The following is a 26,846-nucleotide window of genomic DNA, read 5'->3' as shown; positions in this document are numbered from 1 at the left end:
CAAACAAGATGTGCTTTAACTGCAGACTTTCAGATTTAATTTGAGGGTAATTACATCCAAATCGGGTGAACGGTGTAGGAATTACAACAGTTTCAATATGTGCCTCCCACTTTTTAAGGGGCCAAAAGTAATGGGACTATCAACTCAAAAGATATTTCATGGACAGGTGTGGGCTATTCCCTCGTTATTTCATTATCAATTAAGCAGGTAAAAGGTCTGGAGTTGATTCTAGGTGTGACATTTGCATTTGGAATCAGTTGCTGTCAACTTTCAATATGAGATCCAAAGAGCTGTCACTATCAGTGAAGCAAGCCATAATTAGGCTGAAAAATCAAAACAAACCCATCAGAGAGATAGCAAAAACATTAGGTGTGGCCAAATCAACTGTTTGGAACATTCTTAAAAAAAAAGACTGCACCGGAGAGCTCAGCAACACCAAAAGACCCGGAAGACCACGGAAAACAACTGTGGTGGATGACAAAAGAATTATTTCCCTGGTGAAGAAAAACCCCTTCACAACAGTTGGCCAAATCAAGAACACTCTCCAGGAGGTAGATGTATATGTGTCAAAGTCAACAATCAAGAGAAGACTTCACAAGAGTGAATATAGAGGGTTCACCACAAGATGCAAACCATTGGTGAGCCACAAAAACAGGAAGACCAGATTAGAGTTTGCCAAACAACATCTAAAAAAGCCATTACAGTTCTGGAACAACATCCTATTGACAGATGAGACAAAGATCAACTTGTACCAGAGTGATGGGAAGAGAAGAGAAGGAAAGGAACTGCTCAAGATCCAAAACATACCACCTCATCAGTGAAACATGGTGGTGGTAGTGTCATGGCGTGGGCATGTATGGCTGCCAATGGAACTGGTTCCCTTGTATTTATTGATGATGTGACTACTGACAAAAGCAGCAGAATGAATTCTGAAGTGTTTCGGGCAATATTATATGCTCATATTCAGTCAAATGCTTCAGAACTCATTGGACAACGCTTCACAGTGCAGATGGACAATGACCCGAAGCATACTACAAAAGCAACAAAAGAGTTTTTTAAGGCTAAAAAGTGGAATGTTATGCAATAGCCAAGTCAATCCCCTGACCTGAATCCGATTGAGCATGCATTTCACTTGATGAAGACAAAACTGAAGGGAAAATGCCCCAAGAACAAGTAGGAACTGAAGACATTTGCAGTAGAGGCCTGGCAGAGCATCACCAGGGATGAAACCCAGCATCTGGTGATGTCTATGCGTTCCAGACTTCAGGCTGTAATTGCCTGCAAAGGACTTGCAACAAAGTATTAAAAAGTGAAAGTTAGATTTAGGATTGTTTAGTTTGTCCCATTACTTTTGGCCCCTTAAAAAGTGGGAGGCACATATAGAAACCGTTGTAATTCCTACACTGTTCACCTGATTTGGATGTAATTGCCCTAAAATTAAATCTGAAAGTCTGCAGTTAAATCACATCTTGTTTGTTTAATTTCAAAGCCATTGTGGTGGTGAATAGAGGCCAAAATCTGAAAATTCTGTCAATGTCCCAATATTTATGGACCTGACTGTATAAATATGCCCCTGGTCCTGGGCCAAAATGTATTTTCCATAAGATAAGTATTATTTTAAAGGCCCTTTTAAGTTCTCTCTTTCTAAGTACTATATATATATATATATATAAAAACAATTATATATACTTATATATACCGCATATTATATATAGCACCGCCAAACACTTGTCTGCCTCTCCCCGTCATACGTAGGTGGAGTTTCCATGGAGGAGCATGTGGGGGAGAGATAGATATGCATTTTAAGAAAGTCTTTTAATTACACTGCCGGGAATATTGGCAGGGTAATGGCAGAATGAGGGGAGGAGAGTGGGATTTAAGTGAACATTGGCTTGCTAAATAACCCCCAGTTCTATATTTTTAGTTAATTCACCCATATGGTATTTTACTTATCTGCCTGTTTGCTGTAGTACAACTAAAGGGCCCCATACATCTGCCAGCCGGTCCCCAGTCGGACCAATCAAAGTTTGATTGTGATCAGCATTCAGTGAAATACAACATGCTGGATTTCATCGATGCCCCGACCCCAGCATTGGAGAATTGGTCCCATAAATCACAGATGCATGGGGGCCTTTAACCAATGAAATCAGGTGGTTGCTGTGGGTTACTGTAAATTTAAGGGGCACATCCACTAGACGATCTACTCCCTGTCCAATCTCTAAACGATTATCCCTTGATTTTTTCCCTTGAAATTTTATCTTGCAGTTTGAACGATTTGCAAACGATTTACAAACGATTTGCAAACTATCTTTAATAGATCAAGTGAAATTGACCTGCATGTTCAGTCGACTGACGAGACGATCAAACGACCAGCGGGAGCGCGCACCGTTGATCGTTAACAACCAAACACTGCACGATTTTTAAACGACTGAACGATAACGACGTCGTTATCGTTCAATCGCCTGCTAAAATCGTGTAGTGGATGCCCCCCTTTACTCGCAAGTAAAGACCTAGCAGCACTGTTTTATTGACTTCATGGTACATTATTTAGCTGATAGCAGAATATTTTTTTATTCTTAAAGTTCTAAGACAACAGCAAGCTTGTGTTGATATGTCCTATTGGTATAGACAGAGCCGGATTAAGAAAGGGGCTGGTGGAGCTGCAGCTCCAGGCCCCCATTAAAGATAGGCCCACAGGAGACTGACAGCATTGACAGGAAAACCTTTTTCCTGTCACAGCTGCCTCCTCCGTCCCCGGCATTGAAGTTGCACCTTCACCTGTCAGTGAGATCAGTGCTTAGAGCTGTGCAATGTGCAGGGAGTGTGGTGGCCATCCCTTCTCTCTACTCCAGTCCTCTTCTTTACTTGGGTCCTCCTGAGCCTGTCAGTTACAAGCTCCGCCCCCAAACAAGGAGCTGCTGCTGGATGGACCCTGGTAATGCCAGGTACACATTAGCATACCTCCCAACATGACCCTCTCCAGGAGGGACACAATGCTCTGGTCCTTGACTTCCCTGGTAATTAATGATTGGTGGAGGCTAAAGAGGTGGGGCTGCAGCGCAGTTCAAAATTCAAATAGGGGAGTCACACCAACTGCCAGTGAGTCCCAGCCAGTGATGTTTGGCAGTGTGTGAAATGACAGTTGGTATGACTCCCATATTTGAATTTTGAACTGCGCTGCAGCCCCGCCTCTTACCAGGGAAGTCCAGGACCAGAGTATTGTGTCCCTCCTGGAGAGGGTCATGTTGGGAGGTATGCATTAGACGATATTGGGCACATCGTCTAGTGTGTACCCTCAATGTTATTGATGATGAACGCTACTGTGCATCGTCAGCAACATCGCGACGGGCGACATCATCAGCGAGGGCCATGTTGCTCAATGCAGCATTGAACCCGCTCTCGCACTGTTGCTCACGGCATCGGCAAGTGTGTATGCACTTGCTGTTGCCGGCACCCCACCGGGACTCATTGCAAATGAGGTCAGTACACACTAGACATCATCTAGTGTGTACCGACCTTAAGTTATTTCTTTAATGGCCTCATGAGGAGGAGAATTGATTGGTGATTGATGTGTGTGTGTGTGTCTGCATGTATGTACTGTATATGTGTGTATGTATATGTGTGTGTGTATGTATTTGAGTATATATATATATATATATATATATAATATATATGTGTGTGTGTGTGTGTACTGTATATGCATGTGTATGTGTCTAGTGTATGTGTATGGATGTGTGTATGTATGCCGGGGTGAATGTGTTGATGGGCACTGGGATGTGAAAATTGATCAATGAATGGGTTAATGAGTGGTGGGTGGGGCGGAGTTAATAGGTGCTAAGTGAGTGTATTAATGGGTGCTATGTGGGGAGAGCTATATGGGAGCTGATAGGGTGAATTAATGTGCTAATGGGTGCTGGGAGGGTTGATTGATAATAAACAGAGGAGAGATGGGTTAATGGGTGCTCATGGGGAGGATTGATTAATGGGTTGTTGGACAGGAATAGGTTAGCAAATACTGTGTGGGGGAAATTGGTTAATGGGTGCTGGCAGGATGGGTGAATGTGTCATATTGGGGGTGATTCAATGGTTTGTTGGAGTTTAGCTCTCATGTATAAGCTTCACTTAGTGATTCCTTTATTTTATTGTTTTTTTTTCCTTTCTCACTATGGGGTATAGATCTAATATCTTCTTGGTATAGCTAGTAATAAGATTAGATCCTTTTATATAGAGAGATGTCAAATTCATGACATCACTAAGTGACCCTTAGCAAGTGGTATTTCTTTTTGTTTGTAGACTTTCACATTACACTATTGATATGAGCGCAGTGGGGAGTGCAATTGAGGTGATTAAAGGAAGGCACTAGCCACAGTCGATGATGTAGGCCACACCCTCTGTGGAGACCACACCCCCATGGCACTGGTCATGTCCCACCACATAACTAGTCACATCCCCTGCAGCGGCACACAATACGCCCCTTTGTAAATTCCAGCTCCAGGCCCATGTGGACCTTAATCTGGCACTGGGTATAGAACCTAGGAGGTTAATAATAAGCACTAGCGAAATTGTAAAATGGAGTTTAGGCCACACAGTGATCCTTAACCAGACTTGCAGGTTTATTGAGGAAGAGCTGTGACAGCAGTAATATCCAAAGCAGTGTTACGACCATGCAGCAGTGGTGATATCAGCAGTAATAGTGGTAATAGGTACTCACACCCTTAAGGAGCTAAGTGTTGCAAAGTACTGCGACACTCAACACAGTAAAGATGGTAGGGTTGCACATGTGCAGTAACACACCCGGCAACCAACTTGGTAAAGGTCACTATGGGCTCTATTCATCATTTAATTATCGGGGTCCTGGCGCGGAGACAGCTGATCCGAAAATCATCTGTCTCTCCGAAGCGCTTCGCTGTTCCTTTCAGAACAGTGACACTAGTGCGCCTGTAAGACCTACAGGTTACACATGCGCACAAAAGCCTCAGAGTCCCGCGGGACTCCTTCCCATTGGAAAGGGGCGGCTTGCGGGAGCAAACGCCATCTGAAGATGGCGATTGCTCCCACAGCCAAACTCCGAAAATATTGGATTTTCGGAGCTTGATGAATTCTGTCCGCCATTCCGCGAGAGGAAGGTAAGCAGGAGATATCTGTGATATCGCCTGCATTTCCTTTTTGATGAATGGCCCGAACACTTAATTTCTACAAAAGTAGGTGTAAACGTTCATTTTCACCTGCTTTTGCAGAAATGAAGTGATGATGAATATACCCCTATAGGCTATAAGTACATAGGAGACAGCACAGGAGTGCACTCTTCCCTAACAACTCATGGTTAGCAGCTGTCAGACTCTGGACCTCATTCAGACCCGCTCGCAAGCGCCAGAGCGCTCGCAAGCGGGTCGATGTTTGGCTGTGCGCACGCGCAGCGGCCGCACTGCGCGTGTGCAAGCCCCGGAGCGTGAGAGAAATTATCTCGCTCCAGGGCTCATTACAAAAGGGACGGCTGTCGATCGACAGCTCGCCCCGTTTTGTAGGCGTGGCGGGGGGTGGTTTCACAAATGGAGGCGTTACCAAGCGAACGCTTGCCGTTTGTGGGTGGCCCCACCAACATCACCAGTGATGTCAGTGGGAGACCTTCCGGCTCTATTAGAGCCGAAAACTCTCTGGGGCTTGCGGCACAGGAGACTCTACCTCAAGTGTCTTATCGCAAGCCCCGATGGTCGCGATGGTCTCGACCATCGTGACCATCAACCTAGTCACTCGCTAAGGCTGTGGGTGGTAACCCACAGCCTAGCAAGTGACCAGGAGGCCTGAACATTTTTTCCATGCGGCCGCCCTCATTCAGAGCGAGCGCTCGCATTTTGTGAGCGGCTCTGAATGAGGTTCTCTGTTACTAGTTATATTATTTTGTTTGTGCCAGTAGGTCTGTTTTCTGTACAGAATGATTAAAAGAAAATCTGGGAAAAATAATAGGGACCTATCCACATTATTTTATTTCACTGGAGTGGACAAACCTCATGGCAGCAATAAATATAGGGTAAGTGTCTTCAGGGCAGCAGGGGCTGATGTAGCACCAGAACAGTGAGTGAGCTCTGGGCCTGATTCACTACGGATTGCAATGTTTTTAGTGAAAATGTTTTCCATCTAAAATACTTTTTGGTTTAACATAAGATGTGGCTTAAATTAATCACAAGAGTGACGGGACAACGGGAATGACCTTAGTGCATGTAGCAATTCTGTGTGTGTTATTCACTTTATTACTATGAGTGAGCCTGGAAATGTCCTTTCTCACTGAAGTACAACATGCAGGTTCAAACTAGAGCCCCATAGACAGGCAGTTCTGAGCTGATACAAAACTAATGTCCTTTTGTGAAGTGAAAATGACTGAATGGCAGGTATGCCCCTCTATTGCATTAATGATTTTGTTCCACAAAAGGAAACCTTGTTTCTGCACTACAAAATGAAGAAGCATCTGTGTGCCTGCTCCATACCTTACTAAGATCGTTTCTGTTCCTCCCCTACGCTGTACACATGTAAGCACGCACAACACAAGGAGCACAGGCGGTGCAAAGCTGCTTTTGTGCTGATCAACAGACGCTTTGCATAGTATAAGTGATATCCTCTGTAATACATTTCACCCAAATAACAAAAATGCCGCAAATCGAATAGGTTCTTGCACACAGGGTTGTGAATCACCTTCAAACGTCCAACTAGAGGTCCCATGACATATGTGTTAGGAGCTTTCCAAGCTATTGTAATTGTGTGATTATGTTTAGGTTAGAATGGTATTGCTTGGTGAAATTACTGACAGTCGACACTTATTGTATATGACAGTTTTGCCAATTACGCAGCTTGTTGTTTGTTTAGTTGATTATGCAGTGATTGTGCTTCTGTACTGGAGGCCGAATCTGTGGGATTATTTGTGCATGATCATCCCACAATTAGCTGTCACAGCAGGATATGTTTCAAATTGTAGTACACATCTCTTCAGGTAGCCAATATTTAATGATGGAACATGATAAAAGTAGGAGCATAGAGGCTAGTGAATATAAACCGGTATGGCTCATAAAAAATGAAGTGTATTGGAATATAAAATATAAGAATAATTTATAACTCAGAGGTGTGCATTGGAGTAACTACTTTCCATACAAAGATTGTGACTCTACCCAGAAGGGCAATGTGTCCCACATACTATTGCTGTTTCTGAGCCCCTACTGGCTGTCAGTGACAGCTAGAGAGATCAGTATTATGCTGGGAACAGTCAGTTGTAGTCTGTAGTATGCACATAGCATTCTCATTAGTCAAAGCACACAGATGGTACTGCACAACACTCCGCCAGACCCTTGTAGGAAGATAAGCAGGCTTCAGATGTTGAAATATCACTGCACTGCTGTGCTATGCAGTGCTTCTGTGATATATTATTACGTGACACATACTGTTCACTAACTGTTCTATAAAACAAAAAGTATTGATGAAATAAAATAAAAAGAATATGCTTGAGATATCACTGGAACATCAAAAATAATTTCTACTGTTGGATTTGGGAGAATTTGTAGAATATACTGTCTGTCTACAAGTAGCCCCGGAGACCAGTACACCATATACTTCCTCACTTATACTATACAGTACACATCTACAGAAACCATACTCACGTGTGGGGCAATTTGCTGCAGCTGAGCTATGGTGACCTTGTTGTATATAGTGCTGATGTCACGTCTGATGTCATCAAATTCTAAGATAGTTATCTAAAAATGTTAGAAAGAAATATATTGCTGAATTACAGGGAAGTCTGCGAATTGCTGTAGGATAACATTCAAAGCCACCAATTATCAAATAAGACTGTACATTGCTTTGCGATGGCTTGGCAAATAATAGGGAAACATGCTGATCCTGTTACTGACACTTACATTGGCCAGATCCTGCTCCAGGTGCAGAATTTCTTGAGCTTTTTTCTCCACATTTTCAACTCCAAGAAGGCTGAGGGTCTTCTGCATGAAGACCTGGTAAGCAGCCAGGATCTACAGAAGGTGAAGGAAAAACAAGGTGCCAAGGTTTTTGTAGCTACTAGCAAACATAGTTTGTATACGTGACTGATAAACACAATGGCCCTCATTCAGAGCCGTACGCTCTGAGCAGAGCGCATGCTCTGAATGAGGGCCGCCCTCCATGAAAATGGAGGGTCCTCCTGGACGCTCGTATAGCTGTGGGTCACCACCCACAGGCTATACGAGTGTGCAGTTTGTTGGCCGCGATGGTCGTGACCATCGCGACCATCGAAACTGCGAGCCGGAGCCTGCGGTTGAGGTTTTCAACCGCAAGCTCCGGAGTGATTTTGGCTCTATCAGAGCCAAAATCACTCCCACTGACATCACTAGTGATGTCAGTGGGCCGGCTTCTGATGGGAGGCGTTCCCGTGGGAACGCCCCCGTCAGGGAGGCACGCCCCCGGCACGCCTACCAAAGGGGGCGTGCTGTCAATCAACATCGACAGCACGCCCCCTTTGATCAGACACAACGAGCGAAGGACTTTCCTTCGCTCGTCGCGTCTAGCGCATGCGCACGACGGAGCTCCCTCCGTCGTGCGCATGCTCAGTGCACACCATCGACCCACTTACGAGCGGACAGCCGCTTGCGAGTGGGTCTGAATCAGGCCCAATGTTCACAAATAACTACACAGTAGCTGTAAAAGCCAATTTAATAAATGTCATCAATATTTTTTGTGGGTTATTTGTATAATTTGTGGATTAATATAAACTGAATTGACAGTTACATTTATTATCTACTTTCCCTAATCTTGCATGCTATACTACTGGCAACGCATGCCATTTATGAAGTGCAGTAGATCCAAATCATTTTGGCTTTGTCCCAGTGCTTACAGGGCTAGCCTAGCAGGGGCAAGCTTTTTGCTGGTAACAGGAGTTGCAATTAGTGGCTTCTGGCATGCATACAGAACATGGGGAGAGCGAGTAGTCATCTGCTGGTATGGGACAGAACATGTGCAGTACTATACTATTGTCAATTGCAGAAGTTTAAGTTAATAAAAATGTTTAAAATATAATATTGAATAGTAAATAAGGTTTCACAAAGAAACCCAAGTTATTTAATGTAAAATATGCATGTATTTGTTAATATGATCTCTATATTATATGTTAATTTGTATTTGCAGTATAAAATGTGTTGCTAAATTACTAGTGGGACTTTCATACTCTGGTTTGGCACTGATCACAAGAAGAAAAAACAAACAAACAAAAAATACTAATGTAATTATACATAGAACAATAGCACGTGTCATGTCACACACATAATATCATGTCCATTGCAGCAGCCATTACTTCCGTTTGCCCAAAGGAAAGTTAGTATGGAGATTCTAGATGTGTTTTCTACCTTCTCACTGTCTTCATCCTGCCCTAGGTACAGCGTTCTCTCTGGCAGAGTCAGGCCATCCTGATCGATCTGTAAAAGAAAAGGCAAGGAGTAAAGTTGGAGTGGATGCTTCCTCGAGGGCGACAGGGTGGAGATGTTGAGTTCTGTATACATGACAGATGTCCATGCAGTGTTGCATCAAAATAAATACAGTTTTCAGTCTTCTAGTAAGTATTGCTCTTCATAAAAATGTTAACTATTTCAATAGGTAGGTGTAACAAAGCAATGTCTACAATTCTACAGGCCAGAGGTTCCCAAACTAGGGGCCTGATTCAGACCCGGTCGCAAGCGCTGAGCGCTCGCAACCGGGTCGATGGTGGCCCAGAGCGCATGCGCGAGACCCGGATAGCGACGGGCAATCCATCGCTCCGGGTCTCGTACAAAAGGGGGCGTGCTGTCGATGTTGAGTGACAGCATGCCCCCTTTGGTGAGCGGGCCGGGAGGGTGGCTGCCCATACGGAGGCGTTCTCTGTTTGAGCCGATAGCTCTCTGGAGCTTGCGGCCATGAGACCCTACCACAAGGGTCTCGTCGCAAGCCCGATGGTCACGATGGTCTTGACCATCGCGACCATCATCATGGCCGCTCGCTATAGCTGTGGGTGGTCATCCACAACTATGCGAGTGGCCAGGAGGCAGTTCTAAAAAAAAAGACCGGCCCTGATTCAGAGCAAGCGCTCTGTCAGAGCATCCGGCTCTGAATCGGGGCCTAGGTCCTCAAGGTACCCTAATGGTCCAGGTTTTAAGGATAACCATGCTTGTGCACAGGTGACTTAATTAGTAGCTCAGTCTTTTGAGTTAAACATCTGTGCTCAACCACGGATATCCTTAAAACCTGGACCGTTAGTGTGCCTTGGGAACTGAGGGCTCAATTCAGACCTGCTCCCTAGGAATCGTTCACTCATAGCTGCTGATGGTTTGCATTGTGTGCATGCGTATGCATCGCAGTGCGCAAACTAGTCCGAGAGTTCGGGAAGTGTACACTCGCCCAGCATAGACAGCCCGGCTGAATGAGTGACACGAGAAGCCATTTGTGGGTGGTGACAGGGGCTGGCCACTAGAAACGGGGCAGTGGAGGTGCGAACGCAGATGTGCTTGAGCGTCAACGCCATTTCAGAGGTGTGCATAATTAATAGGCAGTGTTATAGTACATGTCACCTGGCTGGTTTTTACACTGAAGTGCTTGCAGTGCTTGCAGTAGGGTATAGTCAACCACAAGCGCTGCGTTCGCTTCCGATGGTATCCGATGTACCGATGGTTGCATACACTTCCTGGAGATGACGTACGCAAGTGGGCGTGTTAAGACAGGCTGGAGGGCGTCTGCATACACAGGACGATCGCATGCCAAGACATAGTGGGCGTGCTTATGCCTTGCTGTGCGATCACCTGCCTTGCCGTCACTTAGCATGCAGCGAGCGTACGCATCTAGCGAGCGTGTCTGAATCGAGCCCTGAGTTTGAGAACCTCTGCTATAGGAGATGAGTAAACGGAAATGGAAGTTTTTGTTCAATAAAATATGTTATAAGGAAATTGTACCTGTTCTATTGTTCTCTACATTAACTGTGATGTTTTGTGTCTTGGGGTCTTTTTATTAGATAAAGCATGCATTTTTCCAGTTATGATGTCATGATGTACACTTTTCTAAACCCCAATCTGAAAATCTTAATAAATAGTAAATACGGCTGAATTGCCACGAATTCTCTCATAAATTTTATCTGCATAAATACTTTGTAGTAGAATTTTGGGTTGTTCATTTCCTTCTCCTGCTGCTAAAGTCTCATATTTCCCTGCTGGTGCCTAATTGACCCAGAATGCCTTGCTAGCAGCAGGGAGCCAGAAACAGCGGCAGTTTGAAAAAGAAATTACTGGCAGCAATAAAAAAAAAAAACAACTTAAAAGGATGCTAAAATATTAAAGTTAGTGTCCAGACAGAAAGTTTTATAGAAAAACCACAGGAAGGGAAAACTCTTGTTCAGAAAATGTTCAGGACAGTGATTATTTTCTGGGTTACATTTTAAGTAGATATATAATGCAATATACAGTACCACACTATAATGTCTTCAATACAGAACATACACTATCAATCGTGCTTTCCAGGTAAAACCATATAAAATGTTGTCATGGCAATACTATACACTCATCTATATAACTAGCGTGTATTTCTAGTTTACTAATATTTGTGTCCTTTGTGTCCTTTTATCTCCTCTGCAAGATCTTGTCCTGCTGCAGTAATTATTCCTGTCTCCTTCCATTATAACCCTATGGTAAATCTCCTACTAGCATTCTTTGCAGGGGCAAATGCAGAATTTTGAACAGGGGGGGGGGGGGGAGAAGTCTCAGAATACTTGATTTAGGAACAAATTAAAGAAAAACTGGCGCAATGATCCAAATACAGATAGTTTTTTTGTAATGAAATGGTTCTACATACATACCAAGCATGCGCAATCATACAGTTTTATCGAAAATCAATGAGATTAAAATTATTTTTAAAAGGGAAACATTTTTATTCCACACAATAACATTTAACAGCAGTGTAGTTATTTGCATCCAGAGGTGTATCTAGGGGTCCAAGCACCTCCGGCAAAATAAGGGACTGGCGCCCCCCCCCAGTGTCACTCTAGACTCCTGTAGCCCCCATGTGTGGTAAAGGGGAGCTTCACAAAGACAATATTTATGTAAAGTATATAAGTGAATATTTGGTGTTATACAGTATTTGCTTGCACTGGAGAAAAGAATGGAAGAGACAAGTGTGCAGCGCCTTCGCTGGTACCTAGGACCCCTTCTGCGCTTGGATTACTTTGCGTCGATGATTCAAGTTGTCTTTTGCATTTGCAAAATATATTACAACTGTAATTACTTCCTCTCCAGGACAGTCCTGTAATGTATGAACTGGCCTGGCATGAGGTCTCAAATAAATATAGCAAGATGAATATGGTGAAAAACTCCAAAGTTTTTGTACCACTTTTAGTTTTGTTTTTTATTAAATAGACCCCTAAATCATACCACTAGTACTAATATATGATTAATTTCTTTTATTTGATGCCCTGCTACCTCCATGTGACTCCAGTGTCCCTCTTCCAGAGAACACACTGCCCCTCTTTTTGTGGCAAACTTACAGTCCTATGTTGCTTACAAACTTTACTTTTAAAGAATAGACAAAGGTGTGAAAACGCTGTACTCTATAAAGTATTTGTTTGCTTTACAATATAATATTAAATTAGGATTTTATTATAAAAACAATGGCCCTCATTCAGAGGCATACGCTCTGAGCAGAGCGCACGCTCTGAATGAGGGCCGCCCTCCATTAAAATGGAGCGCCCTCCTGGACAGAGCCAAAATCACTCCCACTGACATCACTAGTGATGTCAGTGGGCCGGCTTCTGACGGGAGGCGTTCCCTTAGGAACGCCCCCGTCAGGGAGGCACGCCCCCGGCATGCCCACCAAAGGGGGCGTGCTGTCAATCAACATCGACAGCATGCCCCCTTTGATCAGACACAACGAGCGAAGGAAAGTCCTTCGCTCGTCGCGTCTGGCGCATGCGCACGACGGAGCTCCCTCCGTCGCACGCATGCTCAGTGCAGAACATCGACCCACTTGCGAGCGGACAGCCGCTCGCGAGTGGGTCTGAATCAGGGCCAATATTTTTACAGTATCATTTATTTATAAAAGTATTGACATATCATGTTACATGCAGTGATTTTGAAACAGAAGTTACAATTAGTCTATAACGTAAGCAATGTGTGGAGAGCATGAAAGAACCAAGTAGCATCTGACCAAGTAACAACTAAACTTTGTATATTTTAGTATTTTAATGTTCTGTGGTATTTGTAGTGTATGTATAGCAAACTGTATTTTATGAATCTTTCTATTATACATTCTGCAGAGAATATATAAATACAAAAAAAGTTTCATCTTTCAATTACAAATCTTAAGTCCCTCTTTTGAAATGTGATATTTTTGATTGTACAGTAATTATTTATATGGGAATGTGGGCCTAATTCAGACCCGCTCGCGAGTGCTCGCAAGCGGGTCGATGTTGCCCAAGTGCGCATGCGCACGACGGAGGCGGCTCCATCGTGCGCATGCGTGAGACCCGAATAATGATGGCCAAGCCGCCGTTATGGGTCTTGCACCAAAGGGGGCATGCTGTCGATGGTGATTGACAGCACGCCCCCTTTGGTGGGCGTGGCTGCCCAGACGGAGGCGTTCCCATGGGAACGCCTACCATCTGGGGCCGGCCCCACTGACATCACTAGTGATGTCAGTAACATCACTAGTGATGTCAGTGGGCGTGCTTTTGGCTCTGATAGAGCCAAAAACACTCCAGGGCTTGCGGCAGCGAGACCCTACCGCAAGGGTCTCGTCGCAAGCCCGATGGTCGCAATGGCCTTGACCATCGCGACCATCATTTTGGCCGCTCGCTATAGGAGGCCGCTCCAAAAAGGAGCAGGGATGGCCCTGATTCAGAGCGAGCGCTCTGTCAGAGCGTCCAGCTCTGAATCAGGGCCTGTGTACGCTCAAGCACAAATTAGTACCAAGTTTTTATACACAACATGAATGTTGTTTTGGTGCTTTGAGGTACTGATGTATGAAGACTGAAGTGACAGGGGCCCTGTCGGAGCCGGTGATCTTGACTGTGAGATGCTTATTCACATATATTTGTTTTCCTGTGAGCAAGAAGCAGTACATAGCTAGGATCATCGGTGCCAGCAGCCCCCCTGTCAGTTCTGTAATCATCTGCACTTTCAGAGCGGGTAAGGAAGCAATTTACTCTCTTGGAGGGTTCTCAGGCCTGCCTCTACTTCCTGCCTGCACGTATCCCTGCACCCAGCTATGCTCCTCTCTTCTCCTCCTCCCCCTGCTTCCAGCCATGATGCCTGGAACAAGTGTACACCATGGTGACCCCCTCTTCCATTTTAGTGTGGGATATATTAGTCACCATTAGTAGTGCCACATATCACTATGCCTTACAACTCTGTATATAAAATAGATTTAATTTTACTAAGCATTTCAAACAACGCATAACCATTTAACACAATTTTGAATGTAAATATAGTACAAAAAATAAAGCTAACATTAGATACAGATTTGATAATTGCAGACAATGAAATGTATGTAGTGTGAAGGCACAACTCATTTTTAGACCTGCTTCATTAAGGTGAGTGCTCCTACTGCCTTTATTCTGTAGTTCTGAAGCTGTTGCAAAATATGTCCCCTGCTCAGCAGTTTTTCTCACACATGACACCTGCCCAACAAGCCTCTGTGCCCACAACATTTTTTGAAACATGTCCCTTGCTCACCAGCTTTTGTCACACATACCCCCATGCACACTAGCTTTTCCCACATGCCAGCAACTTTGCTCACACATTTCCATCAGATTTTCTCACATATGGCACTGTGCTCACCAGCATGTCACACACGCCCCTGTGCCCACCAGCTTTTGTCAAACATGCCCTCCTGCACACATTTATCCGTTTACACCAAAATGTCTCCTGCACATATTTGTTGAAAGTTTGTTAAAAGTGGAGAGCGCTACTGTGCACACTCCATTTTCTTTCTCCAGTGAGGTTTCATTCCCTGTTCCAAGACGGCTGCTGGACTTAGCTACTGCGCATGCATGGTGCCATCTTGTCGCTGTGTTGAGTGTCACAGTGGGAGACAGTAGATACTTAACTGGAGCGAAGACTTCAGTATTACAACCTTTCACAACGTCTTCCAGCATCCTTGTACCTCAGTGAGTTGTAAATCACCCTGCTCCCCTTAAGCTCCACTCCATCAAATCAGTAAGTACAGATGTGTCCACACACATCTATCCTCCATGCGCTACAAGTCGCGCCACACATAACATGGGAGCCCCATGTGCCTTTGTAGCGTTGAGCGCTTTTCATCTGACTTTTAAACTTCAAATGCATCTTATTCACACAGTGATGTGATCAGCTTCTGCTGATTAAAATGATATGCAGCATGCCTATGTTCTCTGTACATCTGCGGGTCTATCTGCATGTGAAATGTTACGTTACAGTGTCAGCGGCTTTAACAGTGTAACGTTGCATTTCGCATGCATATACACCTGCAGATGCACAGAGAAAATAGTTAAAAAGTTGCACAAAAGTTGCACAAAAACACACTCAGCACTACAGAGTCACGCCACAGCATGGCGCGATTAGAAGGGCTGTTTACTGTGCAAGGAGGCTAGATGTATGAGGAGGGGATGCAATCGGGAAACCGGCTGTCTTAATCCCGACAGCCGGCTTCCCGATTGCTTTATCCCGGCGAGGGATGAAATGCCGGGTGTCTAGATGTAGACGCCGCTCATTTCACCGATGCCGGGAGACAGGCGCCCGGCATCCTGATCGAGGGGATGCCGGGCGCCGTGAGCGGACAGCTGCGGGGGGGGAGGACTAGGTTTAGGGCACCCGGGGGGACTTAGGGTTAGGCACCCCTCCGGGAGGGTCAGGGTTAGGCTAGGGGGAGGGAGGGTTAGGGTTAGGCACCCCCGGGGGGTACTTAGGGTTAGGCACCCCCCGGGGGACTTAGGTTCAGGCAGCGGGGGAGGGGGGTTAGGGTTAGGCACTTAGAGGGGGGATTAGGGTTAGGCACTTGGGGGGGAGGTTAGGGTTAGGCACCCCCCTAAGGAGGGTTAGGGGGTTATGTTAGGTTAGTTTTCACTTACCTTAGGGACGATCGGGATTTCCAGCGCTGTCGGGCTTCCGCTGCCGGGAACTCTGCTTCTGTCGGCCTCCCGCTGCCTGGATTCAAACTGACGGCCAGAGGGCCGGCGGTATTTCATACCGATCCCATGAGGTCACATCTGGATGGCTGTATCTCACATAATATCAACAAATCCACTCCACTGGTTAAGCTATTGGGCTGTTCGTAACCTCATGCTTCCGCTGGTGTGTCCTAGAACTCTGCTACACCTACAAACCTGTACACACATATTTCCAACGATATTCCCCCGGCACACGAACATGCACTCCTGCAGCAGGCAGTCATTTGAAGTGGAATCACTCAGCTAGTTCCCTTCCCCTGTGGTCCACTAACGACTGAGGAGTGCAAAAATATGTGCCCCAGGTGGGGACCCTGTCTGTATAATTGTACTGGACCCTACAAGTCCTGATGGCAGCCCTGCTATATCTAATAAATATTTTAATACCAATTCACTCCATCCCCAGTATCACACATCTCACCATTGCCTCCTAAATGCATTATAATAGCAGTTGCTCTAAAGCACCAATATATTCAATATCATTTTACAGAAATAACAGTATCACATAAAAAATCCTGCTGAATGTCATAAAAGGACATTGATATTTGTAGAAAAATTTAATTAACTGTGTGGTTTGGTAGGAGGGTGCTCCAAACTGGTAAATAAGCACATAATGGGCAGATAGGATATTGTATGGTACACCAAAGAATAGCTGTACGTGGTTTATGGTAAATAAAAACAGACATAGGGGACAATGTATTAAAGCTTGATGAGAGATAAAATTGTGAGATATAAATGAAAAGCGACAGTTGATTGGTTAATACTTTTTCTCTCACAATTTTATCTCTCATCAAGCTTTAATACATAGGCCCCATAGTTTAATAGTACTGGTGTTAAGGAACAGTTTGCTATTCTTAGCTGGCAGGAGTGCATCCGGTAGAAATGAGCACTTCTACATAATGCTGTCCTTATAAAGTTTGTTTGTCATTTTTTGAACATTTCAATTTACAGTGAATTAATTACCCAACATTTACTTTAATGATACCACACAAATGAACAATTGTTAAGTCAGCTACAATCATCATATGGTCAACAGCTTAATGGCTGAGGGGCCTATTCATCAACACTAAAATAACGTTTTTAAGGACATTTTCCTTAAATAACGTTATTTTGGTATTCATGTAGCCACTTAGCACAGGAGATATCACAGATATCTCCTTGCTAAGCTCCCCTGCGTTAATTTCCACACTCCCCATACATTAGTATGGGGATGTGGAAATTGTGGTATTCATCAAATTCCGAAAATTATCAATTTTCGGAATTTGATGCAGTTACTATTCGCCACTGTGAGGTGGCGAATAGCAGAACCCACTTACCTGTATCAGCGTGTGCAGGTCCCCCGACGAGTCCCTCCGGCGCTCTGCTCCGTCCTCAGGCTCCGGAGGCTGGTCTGTCATGTGTGCTCCCCAGCAGAGCACAAGAAAGTTTAGAAAAAGAAAATTTTTTTTTAATTTTTTTTCTAATCTGTCGTGGTCTGCTGGGAAACCACATGACAGACCAGCAGGACGGAGCCGGAGGCTGCTGCGCGGACAGGTAAGTCAAGTGGGGGGGGGGGGGAAGGTGAGCGGAGGGGGAGGGGGGTGGGGGGGGATCGGGGGGGTACAAAACTTAACGCATCTGTAGGCAGTGCTGCGCATGCGCTGGTTTTACAGATGTAACAGCGCATGCGCAGCACTGTTTCCAGATGCGATAAGGTAGTGTAGGCAGGGAAAAGTATCTATTTCCCGAAAAGCTGTCATCGCAAAAATGACAGCTTTTCGGAATAGATACTTATGGAGAGGTGGAATGATGAATTCCACCTATAATTAGCTAGAACTCCATGAGAGTTCTAAAGCTAATTATCTCCAGAGAATTTTAATGTTTAATGAATAGGCCTCTGAGTTAGAAGAACTACTGTCTGCTACTAAGTCCTTATTGGCTGATATACTCGAGAATATACAATGTTCAAATCAAATCTTACTAAACTAATAATACATCTGAATTAAACACACAAAGACTAACATTCTAAGGTCACACGTTTCATTAATTCAAATAATATGAAATGTGTAGCTAAGAAAGCATTGCTCTCCAGCTATAGACAAAACCAGAATCACTAAATGGAGGCAGACATCAGCCACCAATGCAACTTGCAGAATACACCCATAGTTCTAGTGGGTTCAACCACTGAGAATGTGTCCAGGACTCACCTCCCCACAACTAACTTCTCTGCTACAGTGGCCACAGTGAAGCAATGCTGTGCCTCTCCTGCAATTACAATTTTGCTAGAAGACAAAACAACATATAGCAATGACGACAACAACAGCAGTCACACAACCAAGGAACACAAATATCCAGGTCAGGGAGGGAGGAAAACTTTCCAGATGATCAGGGGTATTCAATATGGGTGCGATAACATCGTTTTTGTGTTAATATCGGAGGTATGACGTCATTATCGCAGGTTTTACTTTTACACCGTATTCAATTTCAAAGACTTATCGCAGTTTTGAAAAGTCTTTGATAAAAAACGGGTATATCTTTTCACCATTGAATAGGTGTCGAAAAAAAGTGCAGAATTGGGGTTTAGGGGTGCAGGCTTAAAAAAAATAGCCTGCACCCCTGGGAATGTCATTTAAAAAACAACTGTGTCAAAAAAAGTAAAAAATAAAAAAATAGGGACACCCCAAAAAATTTATTTAAAAATTGGGGTGAAAAATAAAAAAAGGGAAAAAATTGTTTAACAATAGGGAAATAGGTTCAGGGCTATTCTGCATGTACGCGGCAGGTGTTTTCTAGAATAGAATTATAGCGGCAGGTGCACAAATGCAGAATTTTTAAAAACTTACTTTAGGGACATAAAAATATGCTAGTACCCATTTTCATGTACCCCAAATTTGATGGGACCACTTAACGAAAAAACTAAAAAAATAACCTAAGTGCTCTTCTGCATCACTTCTTCAATGTCAGGAAAAAAACAACTACTGCGGCTATTTAAATCCCCGACTTTCAATTAAAGGCTAAAACGGGGGTACCCATAGTGTTCCCCCATGTTTTTAAAACTTTAGGGGAGTCTTACAATTATATGAAGGAAAAATTCGTAACTTTACGCAAATCCAACTTCGGAGTTTCCCGTTTTCGTTAATTTTATATTGAATACACGGATAAGCGGGAGCGCGCACCAGACTTTAACGTAGGAAAAAACTCGATATGAAACGTTAACTTCGACAGTGAAATTAACGTTTCATATTGAATACCCCTCGAAAAGCGGCTGGAGTTTCTTACAGAGACACTACTTATACTAAAGATCTAGGCCACACTTACATAGGACAAGAACCTGTCCCCTCACCTCAAATCACTAAGCCTTACAACATCTAACCCTAACTATCCCTAACAATCTATACCCTCTACCCAAACAGCCTAGGAGCATATGTGCCCTCTGGCCTATTCTACCTTCAGTTATCTAAAAAGCATTTGCTATATCACATTGTCCATTTGTCTTGTCAGTTCTTGCCCGCTACCCCCTTCTTTGTATGGGTCCTGCAGGGAAAACAGGGTATTTGTAGCCATAGCATCAGACCATACTTGCCAATTCTCCCTGATTGTCAGGGAGACTCCCTGAAATAGTAGCAATCTCCCTGAAGACTCCAGCAATCTCCCTGATTGCACCTTACCCCTATTATAAAGCTGTTATATTAAATAAAAACAGAGAAATGTACATTAAACTGGGATCATTAGTATAATTTCCCTGCATTGAGCATATATGGTTACATGAATTTTCTGAAAAGTATCAGTGTGTTTTCATCAACAAAATAGATTTTACTAATTGCTTTTGGGCTCGTTTACATTTGTATGTAATCAATTTTATGACACACCTCTCAGTTATAGCACTCCATGTCCACTTTACCGCACGCTCATAGGTGCTGCCTTCACAATCTCTCTGAAATGCATTTTCAAAAGTAGCCAAGTATGCACCAGACCCTCCAATATGACCAGGTACAAAATGCTCTGCTCTTGGAATTACCACTTAATTTATGATTGCAGCCATCTGTGTTAAATTGACTGCAATCATAAATGAAGTGGGAAGTCCAAGCATAGAGCATTTTGTATCTGGTGAATGGGGTAATGCTGGAGAGTATATAGCAGCAGAAGCAATCTTGTTTCATACCTGTAAGTATATACTATATACAGTATGTTGCTGATTAGTATGCTTGCAGAGATAGACAATTTTGGGTACATAAGCCATATGTGAGAACCTATGTTATACTGCCTTTATACCTAAATTCCGGGTCTGACCCGGAGGTTGGAACAGGGCTCCAAACCGGATCAGACCCGGAATTTAGCCGGTGCCGACCCAGGATATTCCAGAGTCGGCGCCATTCACACCGGAGCCGAGTCTGCAGTGACCCGGCTCTTCCGGCGTGGAAGTGGACGCTTAGAGATGATGTCATCTCCAAGCGCCACTGAAGCCTACCAATCAGATCGCGCCGTGTACACTGCAGGGTTTCACAGGTCATTCCCGTGTTAAGCCCTGCAAGTTACCTGGGTTGGATTGCCGAGTCACTCGACCCGGGAATCCAACCCTGTCCCCTTTTACACCTAGGAGCTACCCAGGTTAACCCTGCAATAACCCGGGTTTTAGCTATGGTGTAAAAGGGGTATTACATAGTGGGTAACTTGGGACTGCTTTGATTATGTTGGTTTCACTAAATTTATTAAGGCCAGTAGGGCAGCAGAATTATATACTGCAGTATGTGTAATACTGAGGCATACAGATGTGTCCACATACATCTAACCTCCGTGCGCTACAAGTTGCATTACACATAACGCTCGACTCGGTAGTGCAATGCGTCTTTTCATGTGACTTTTTAAAGGTAAAAACTCACATGAAAAGACACTTGGCGCTACCGAGTCACACCACGGCACGGCGCAACTAGAAGGGCTGTTTAACACGCAAGGAGGCTAGATGTATGAGGACACATCTGTAGGGTTTGTTCCACATTGGTACATGCATAGAGCTTTATTATACAGCGGTACATGCATAGAGCTTTATTACACAGCGGTACATGCATAGGGCTTTATTACACAGTGGTACATGCACAGGGCTTTATTACACAGTGGTACATGCATAGAGCTTTGTTACGTACACAGTGGTACATGCATAGGGCTTTGTTACACAGTGGTACATGCACAGGGCTTTGTTACACAGTGGTACATGCATAGGGCTTTGTTACACAGTGGTACATGCATAGGGCTTTGTTATGCAGGGGTACATGCACAGGGCTTTGTTACACAGTAGTACATGCATAGAGCTTTGTTACGTACACAGTGGTACATGCATAGGGCTTTGTTACACAGTGGTACATGCATAGGGCTTTGTTACACAGTGGTACATGCACAGGGCTTTGTTACACAGTGGTACATGCATAGGGCTTTGTTACACAGTGGTACATGCATAGGGCTTTGTTACGCAGGGGTACATGCATAGGGCTTTGTTACACAGTAGTACATGCATAGAGCTTTGTTACGTACACAGTGGTACATGCATAGGGCTTTGTTACACAGTGGTACATGCATAGGGCTTTGTTACACAGTGGTACATGCACAGGGCTTTGTTACACAGTGGTACATGCATAGGGCTTTGTTACACAGTGGTACATGCACAGGGCTTTGTTACATAGTGGTACATGCACAGGGCTTTGTTACACGGTGGTACATGCATAGGGCTTTGTTACACAGTGGTACATGCATAGAGCTTTGTTACGTACACAGTGGTACATGCATAGGGCTTTGTTACACAGTGGTACATGCATAGGGCTTTGTTACACAGTGGCACATGCACAGGGCTTTGCTACACAGTGGTACATGCATAGGGCTTTGTTACACAGTGGTACATGCATAGGGCTTTGTTACGCAGGGGTACATGCATAGGGCTTTGTTACACAGTGGTACATGCACAGGGCTTTGTTACACAGTGGTACATGCACAGGGCTTTGTTACACAGTGGTACATGCATAGGGCTTTGTTACACAGTGGTACATGCATAGGGCTTTGTTACACAGTGGTACATGCATAGGGCTTTGTTACGCAGGGGTACATGCACAGGGCTTTGTTACACAGTAGTACATGCATAGAGCTTTGTTACGCAGGGGTACATGCATGGGGCTTTGTTACGCAGGGGTACATGCATAGGGCTTTGTTACACAGTGGTACATGCATAGGGCTTTGTTACTTATACAGTGGAACATGCATAGGGCTTTGTTACGTACACAGTGGTACATGCATAGGGCTTTGTTACGTACACAGTGGTACATGCATAGGGCTTTGTTACGTACACAGTGGTACATGCATGGGGCTTTGTTACGTGACAGCATGCATAGGGCTTTGTTACATACACAGTGGTACATGCATAGGGCTTTGTTACATACACAGTGGTACATGCATAGGGCTTTGTTACGTGACCGCATGCATAGGGCTTTATTACACAGGGGTATATGCATAGGGCTTTATTACACAGGGGTATATGCATAGGACTTTATTACACAGGGGTATATGCATAGGACTTTATTACGCAGGGGTATATGCATAGGACTTTATTACAAAGGGTTATATGCATAGGACTTTATTACACAGGGGTATATGCATAGGGCTTTATTACGCAGGGGTATATGCATAGGACTTTATTACGCAGGGGTATATGCATAGGACTTTATTACGCAGGGGTATATGCATAGGACTTTATTACGCAGGGGTATATGCATAGGGCTTTATTACACAGGGGTATATGCATAGGGCTTTGTTACACAGTGGTACATGCATAGGGCTTTGTTACACAGTGGTACATGCGTAGGGCTTTGTTACACAGGGGTATATGTGCATAGTGCTCTCGCTCATCATTTTTCTCACAACTTCGAATTCTTTTTCTTCTCCACTTGCCCTATGCGTATGAGGGAAGCCAGCCAAGACATTAGTACAAATTATACAGTATGAAAAAAGATAATCTATAAAGTGATTCTGAAGGTCATTGTGACCTTTGGGGAGCTTGCCAGAACCCCCCTCTGAATTGGCTCTTTTAGACTTCCCCCTCCTTCCTTCTTCCTAGACCCGGCAGAGAAGAGCCAGAGACATAACAGCAACTCCTTCCCTGTCACAAACATGGGCTTATGTGCAGCTTTGTGTGACAGTCACTAACAGCCTTACAATCTGACATTACAGTCCACTTTCATTTTAAGATACATTAGGAAATGTCTGATATAAGAACAGTTTCTATGCTGTCAAACATCAAATATGGGGAGATGTTTTCATGGTGCAGATGTTGGTGTATGAGAGATGAACCTACGGGTCCCAGTGACAGATATTCAGACGGTCACAGTTTGATCAATATGTAACCATTGCAACTTTTAAATGGTGTTCCTCCAAACACTTCAAGTTGATTTCTATAATCTGTAGATATTATATTGCAGTGAGAATGTTTCAGCAAAAAAGGTAATTACAGAATCTTCATAAACATGTACAGATGAAATATAATATTCTGATGGCATAGCTTGTAAAAGCTCCCTGACTTATATATGACAGCTAGATTGTGAGTCACAGTATCTCTATTACAAATGAGAGCCTGTATCGGCAGAAGATGCATGTATTTCTTGTCACTGTTAAATGTAGATGCTCCTGGTTTTACATATATCTCTGTGTTTCATACAGAGCAGCTCCCAGCTGGGAAGTACTTTCCTTCTGCAAATTCCAGTAAGTCCTATACGTGCCATTCATAGTGATTGGGAGGGACAGCATCCGTAACCATTTAATGAGGATAAATTATATCGGCAATAATTAATACATCACAACCATGACTGTCATATTTGTCCCGGAATTAACTCCGCAATGTGTATATTTTGTATTAGAATTACATTATTTCACTAAGGGTTAGATGTAGAAAGCCTTGTAGAGAGATAAAGTGGAGAGAATATATACTGTAAATGCAACAGAGAAAAACATTCACAAATTTTAAAATGATAATAACTGTGCCACTTCCTTTATGTGCACCCCTAATGTTTCCGATAATTTCTGCAAAGTGCAGCCCACAGTCTACAGTGGCTAACGCCATCTATTTACATTTTCCCTGCTATGTACAGTACTATCTGTAACTCGCAGGGAGTCTTTCACATTTTTTAAAGACTCCTCTGGGTAATATGACACTGCGCATGTGCACAGTCTCATTTCCTGACGCTGGCAAGAGGCTGCGGGCAGGACCGGAATAGGCGGGGGTGGGGGGGGGTGGACATGTTCTGCATGCACAGGAAGCTGCTCCCGAGTCCATTCATAAGCGTCATCATGTGACACATCACATCCGTGATGCTGATGAGGGGACTCACTTGGGAGCCATTCTGTGCTTTTTGTACTGTGACTGAGCATGCAGAACACAGAACAGCTGAAAGGTTTCAAGTGGGGCCGGGTCTGACATGCCATGGCAGGTAAGTATGTGGGGTGGTATTGCTGTTTAGCAAATGGGGGCACTGTGGGGCATATTGGGGGGGGCACTGTGGAATATGCAAAGGGGTCACTGAGTGGTGTAAAATGTATTGGAGGGGGCCTCCACAACTTAGTTGCTTCGGGGCCCCCACAAGCCTTACTCCGGCTCTGGGTCCGAGAGACAGATTGTAAAATCCCTCTCCTTCAAAAATGTCTTCATAGGCACGGCTGCCACCAGGGAGGTACAGGTTGTACCTCTACATCTCTGCACCGTTCACTCTGCACATCTCTGCACCCCGCCCCCCTCCCCATAGCCGCCCACTTACAGAATAATTTCGGCATTGTGTAGTGGGGAAGCAATGACCCGATCAGTCACGCCCCTCCATCACACCCTTCACCAAGCCCCACACTGTGCCAACATGGAGGGGGTAGCCAGATTGTCCGCACATATGGCTGCACTCTGTACTTGAAACACTTTAGTCCCACCAACTTTTACCAAATAAACATTTTAATTTAGCCTAATTTCTTGTTTAAATTAACCATGAAAGTAAGGGGACATGGGGACTGCCTTGTTACATATGACTCTCGTTTGTTTGAAATGTTTTTGTAATGCTTGAATAGTATCTAGAACTGTACAGTACTTTCACAGTTAAGTACATCTGGAAGGTACAAAGCGCAGCCTTTTAAGGACGCAATAAAAAAAGCACAGAAAACAACAATTGAACGATTTGACAATTTGTTGCCTGATTTAATAATTTCCCAATCTAGCAACCTGTACCCATACATTACAGATATTTTTGAGTGATTTGCAGATGACTTTCAGGAAAAACAGATCTGCCGATCTTGAAAGGCTCATCATTTTACTAGTAACAGTCATCAAATCGGCTGATCGTTAGAATTCTACAACCCCGATTGGTCGGTGAATTTCAACATGTTGGACAACCTGATCTGGCGATTGCGATCACTTTTTGATCGCATTCATCAATCGCAGAAGCACATACATTGGTGATTTATTGGGACAATCATCCCCAAATGTCCCCAATCCATCACAGATGTATGGGGTCCTTAAAAGGTCCCCATACATCTGCTACGAATTGCCATGATGTTGCGATCCTGCAACCCGGGATCGCAGGATCGCTGAAATCCAACATGTCACAGATATGCTGATCACGATTAAAAAATTATCGTGATTGGCAGATCGCTGAAATTTAACAAGTAGAATTTCACCGATCCTGCGACGGATCGTGGAACATCGATGGCCTCCGGTCGGCATTTCCGACTGGCAGATCGCATGATCAAGCAATCCCCCTTCAGATGTATGGAGGGCTTTACTTTGCACCTTATCAAAGATTTAAATTTGAGAGGGCTGTGTCCAAACTTAAATGTAAATTGCAGTGTAAAAATAAAGCTGGCCGGCATTTGTGTGCAGCTAGTATTTATCGCACATGCAAAGCCAAAAAGAAATGTATTTGCACCCCTTGTATTACAGCATGCAAAGTTACTAATGCTTTCTTCCTTATTTTTATAATGTTTTGTTGACCAGGTATTAGCTTAAGTAAGTGTTATGAAAACTTCACCTCACACAAATTCCCTACATTAGACTCTTATTTCCAATGGAACCTCAGACTTTGATAAATCTAGTTTGTGTTTTCTGTTCTTGTTAGTGTAAGTGATAGAAATAACAAATATTCAAATCCTCTACCAATACACTGTGTAAGACAAAACTCTGCTTCTTACTATGTGCTTATGTAGCATCATGTGATACTTCTTTTCCACCAAAAACCCAGGTCCGACCTGGGTTTTCAGACATGGTTCCAACCCAGGTCAGACACCGTTTACACAGCACCATTGATCTAGGGTATTCTCTGGTCAGCCCCGTTCACACTGAACCTGGGTCTGCCCTGCTAAACCTGTGAGGTCATAAAAAGTGGGAGGTGACTACTCCACAGCCACCAATCAGCTCATTTTAGGCATGACTCAGGTCGGATAACCCGGGTAGCGCCGTTTACACTGCACCATTATCCAGGTCCATCCTGGGTCCGACCCTGGTAGCTACCTGGGTTGGATTGCCAGGTCACTTGACCCGGGTTAAGCTGCACACACACAACGATTTTGTTGCCAATGATTTTATGAACGATTTTCTGTTAGATTATTTAAAGTCTAATGAACGATTTTTTTGAACTACTAACGATTTTTGCATATTCCCTTAATGATAATCGTTCAGTTG

The 26,846-nt window shown here is 44.0% G+C and overlaps 1 protein-coding gene across 1 annotated transcript in view; it reads right to left on the bottom strand.

Annotated features, from left to right (window-relative positions):
• ECEL1 (endothelin converting enzyme like 1) overlaps positions 1–26,846 on the bottom strand; it is a 189,640-nt gene that overhangs the window by 138,686 nt on the left and 24,108 nt on the right. The window contains exons 2-4 of the mRNA XM_088467436.1: positions 9,375–9,443; positions 7,899–8,009; positions 7,644–7,736 (exon numbers count right to left, since the gene is read on the bottom strand). Coding sequence (XP_088323562.1) covers positions 7,644–7,736; positions 7,899–8,009; positions 9,375–9,443 — 273 coding nt within the window. The remainder of the gene's footprint in view (positions 1–7,643; positions 7,737–7,898; positions 8,010–9,374; positions 9,444–26,846) is intronic.

The sequence above is a fragment of the Taudactylus pleione genome, unplaced genomic scaffold (assembly GCF_031769625.1).
Source record: "Taudactylus pleione unplaced genomic scaffold, aTauple2 ptg000010l, whole genome shotgun sequence".
Lineage (NCBI taxonomy): Eukaryota > Metazoa > Chordata > Amphibia > Anura > Myobatrachidae > Taudactylus > Taudactylus pleione.
The sequence above is the reverse complement of the archived record's forward strand: the minus strand, read 5'-3'. Positions and strand labels throughout refer to the sequence as shown.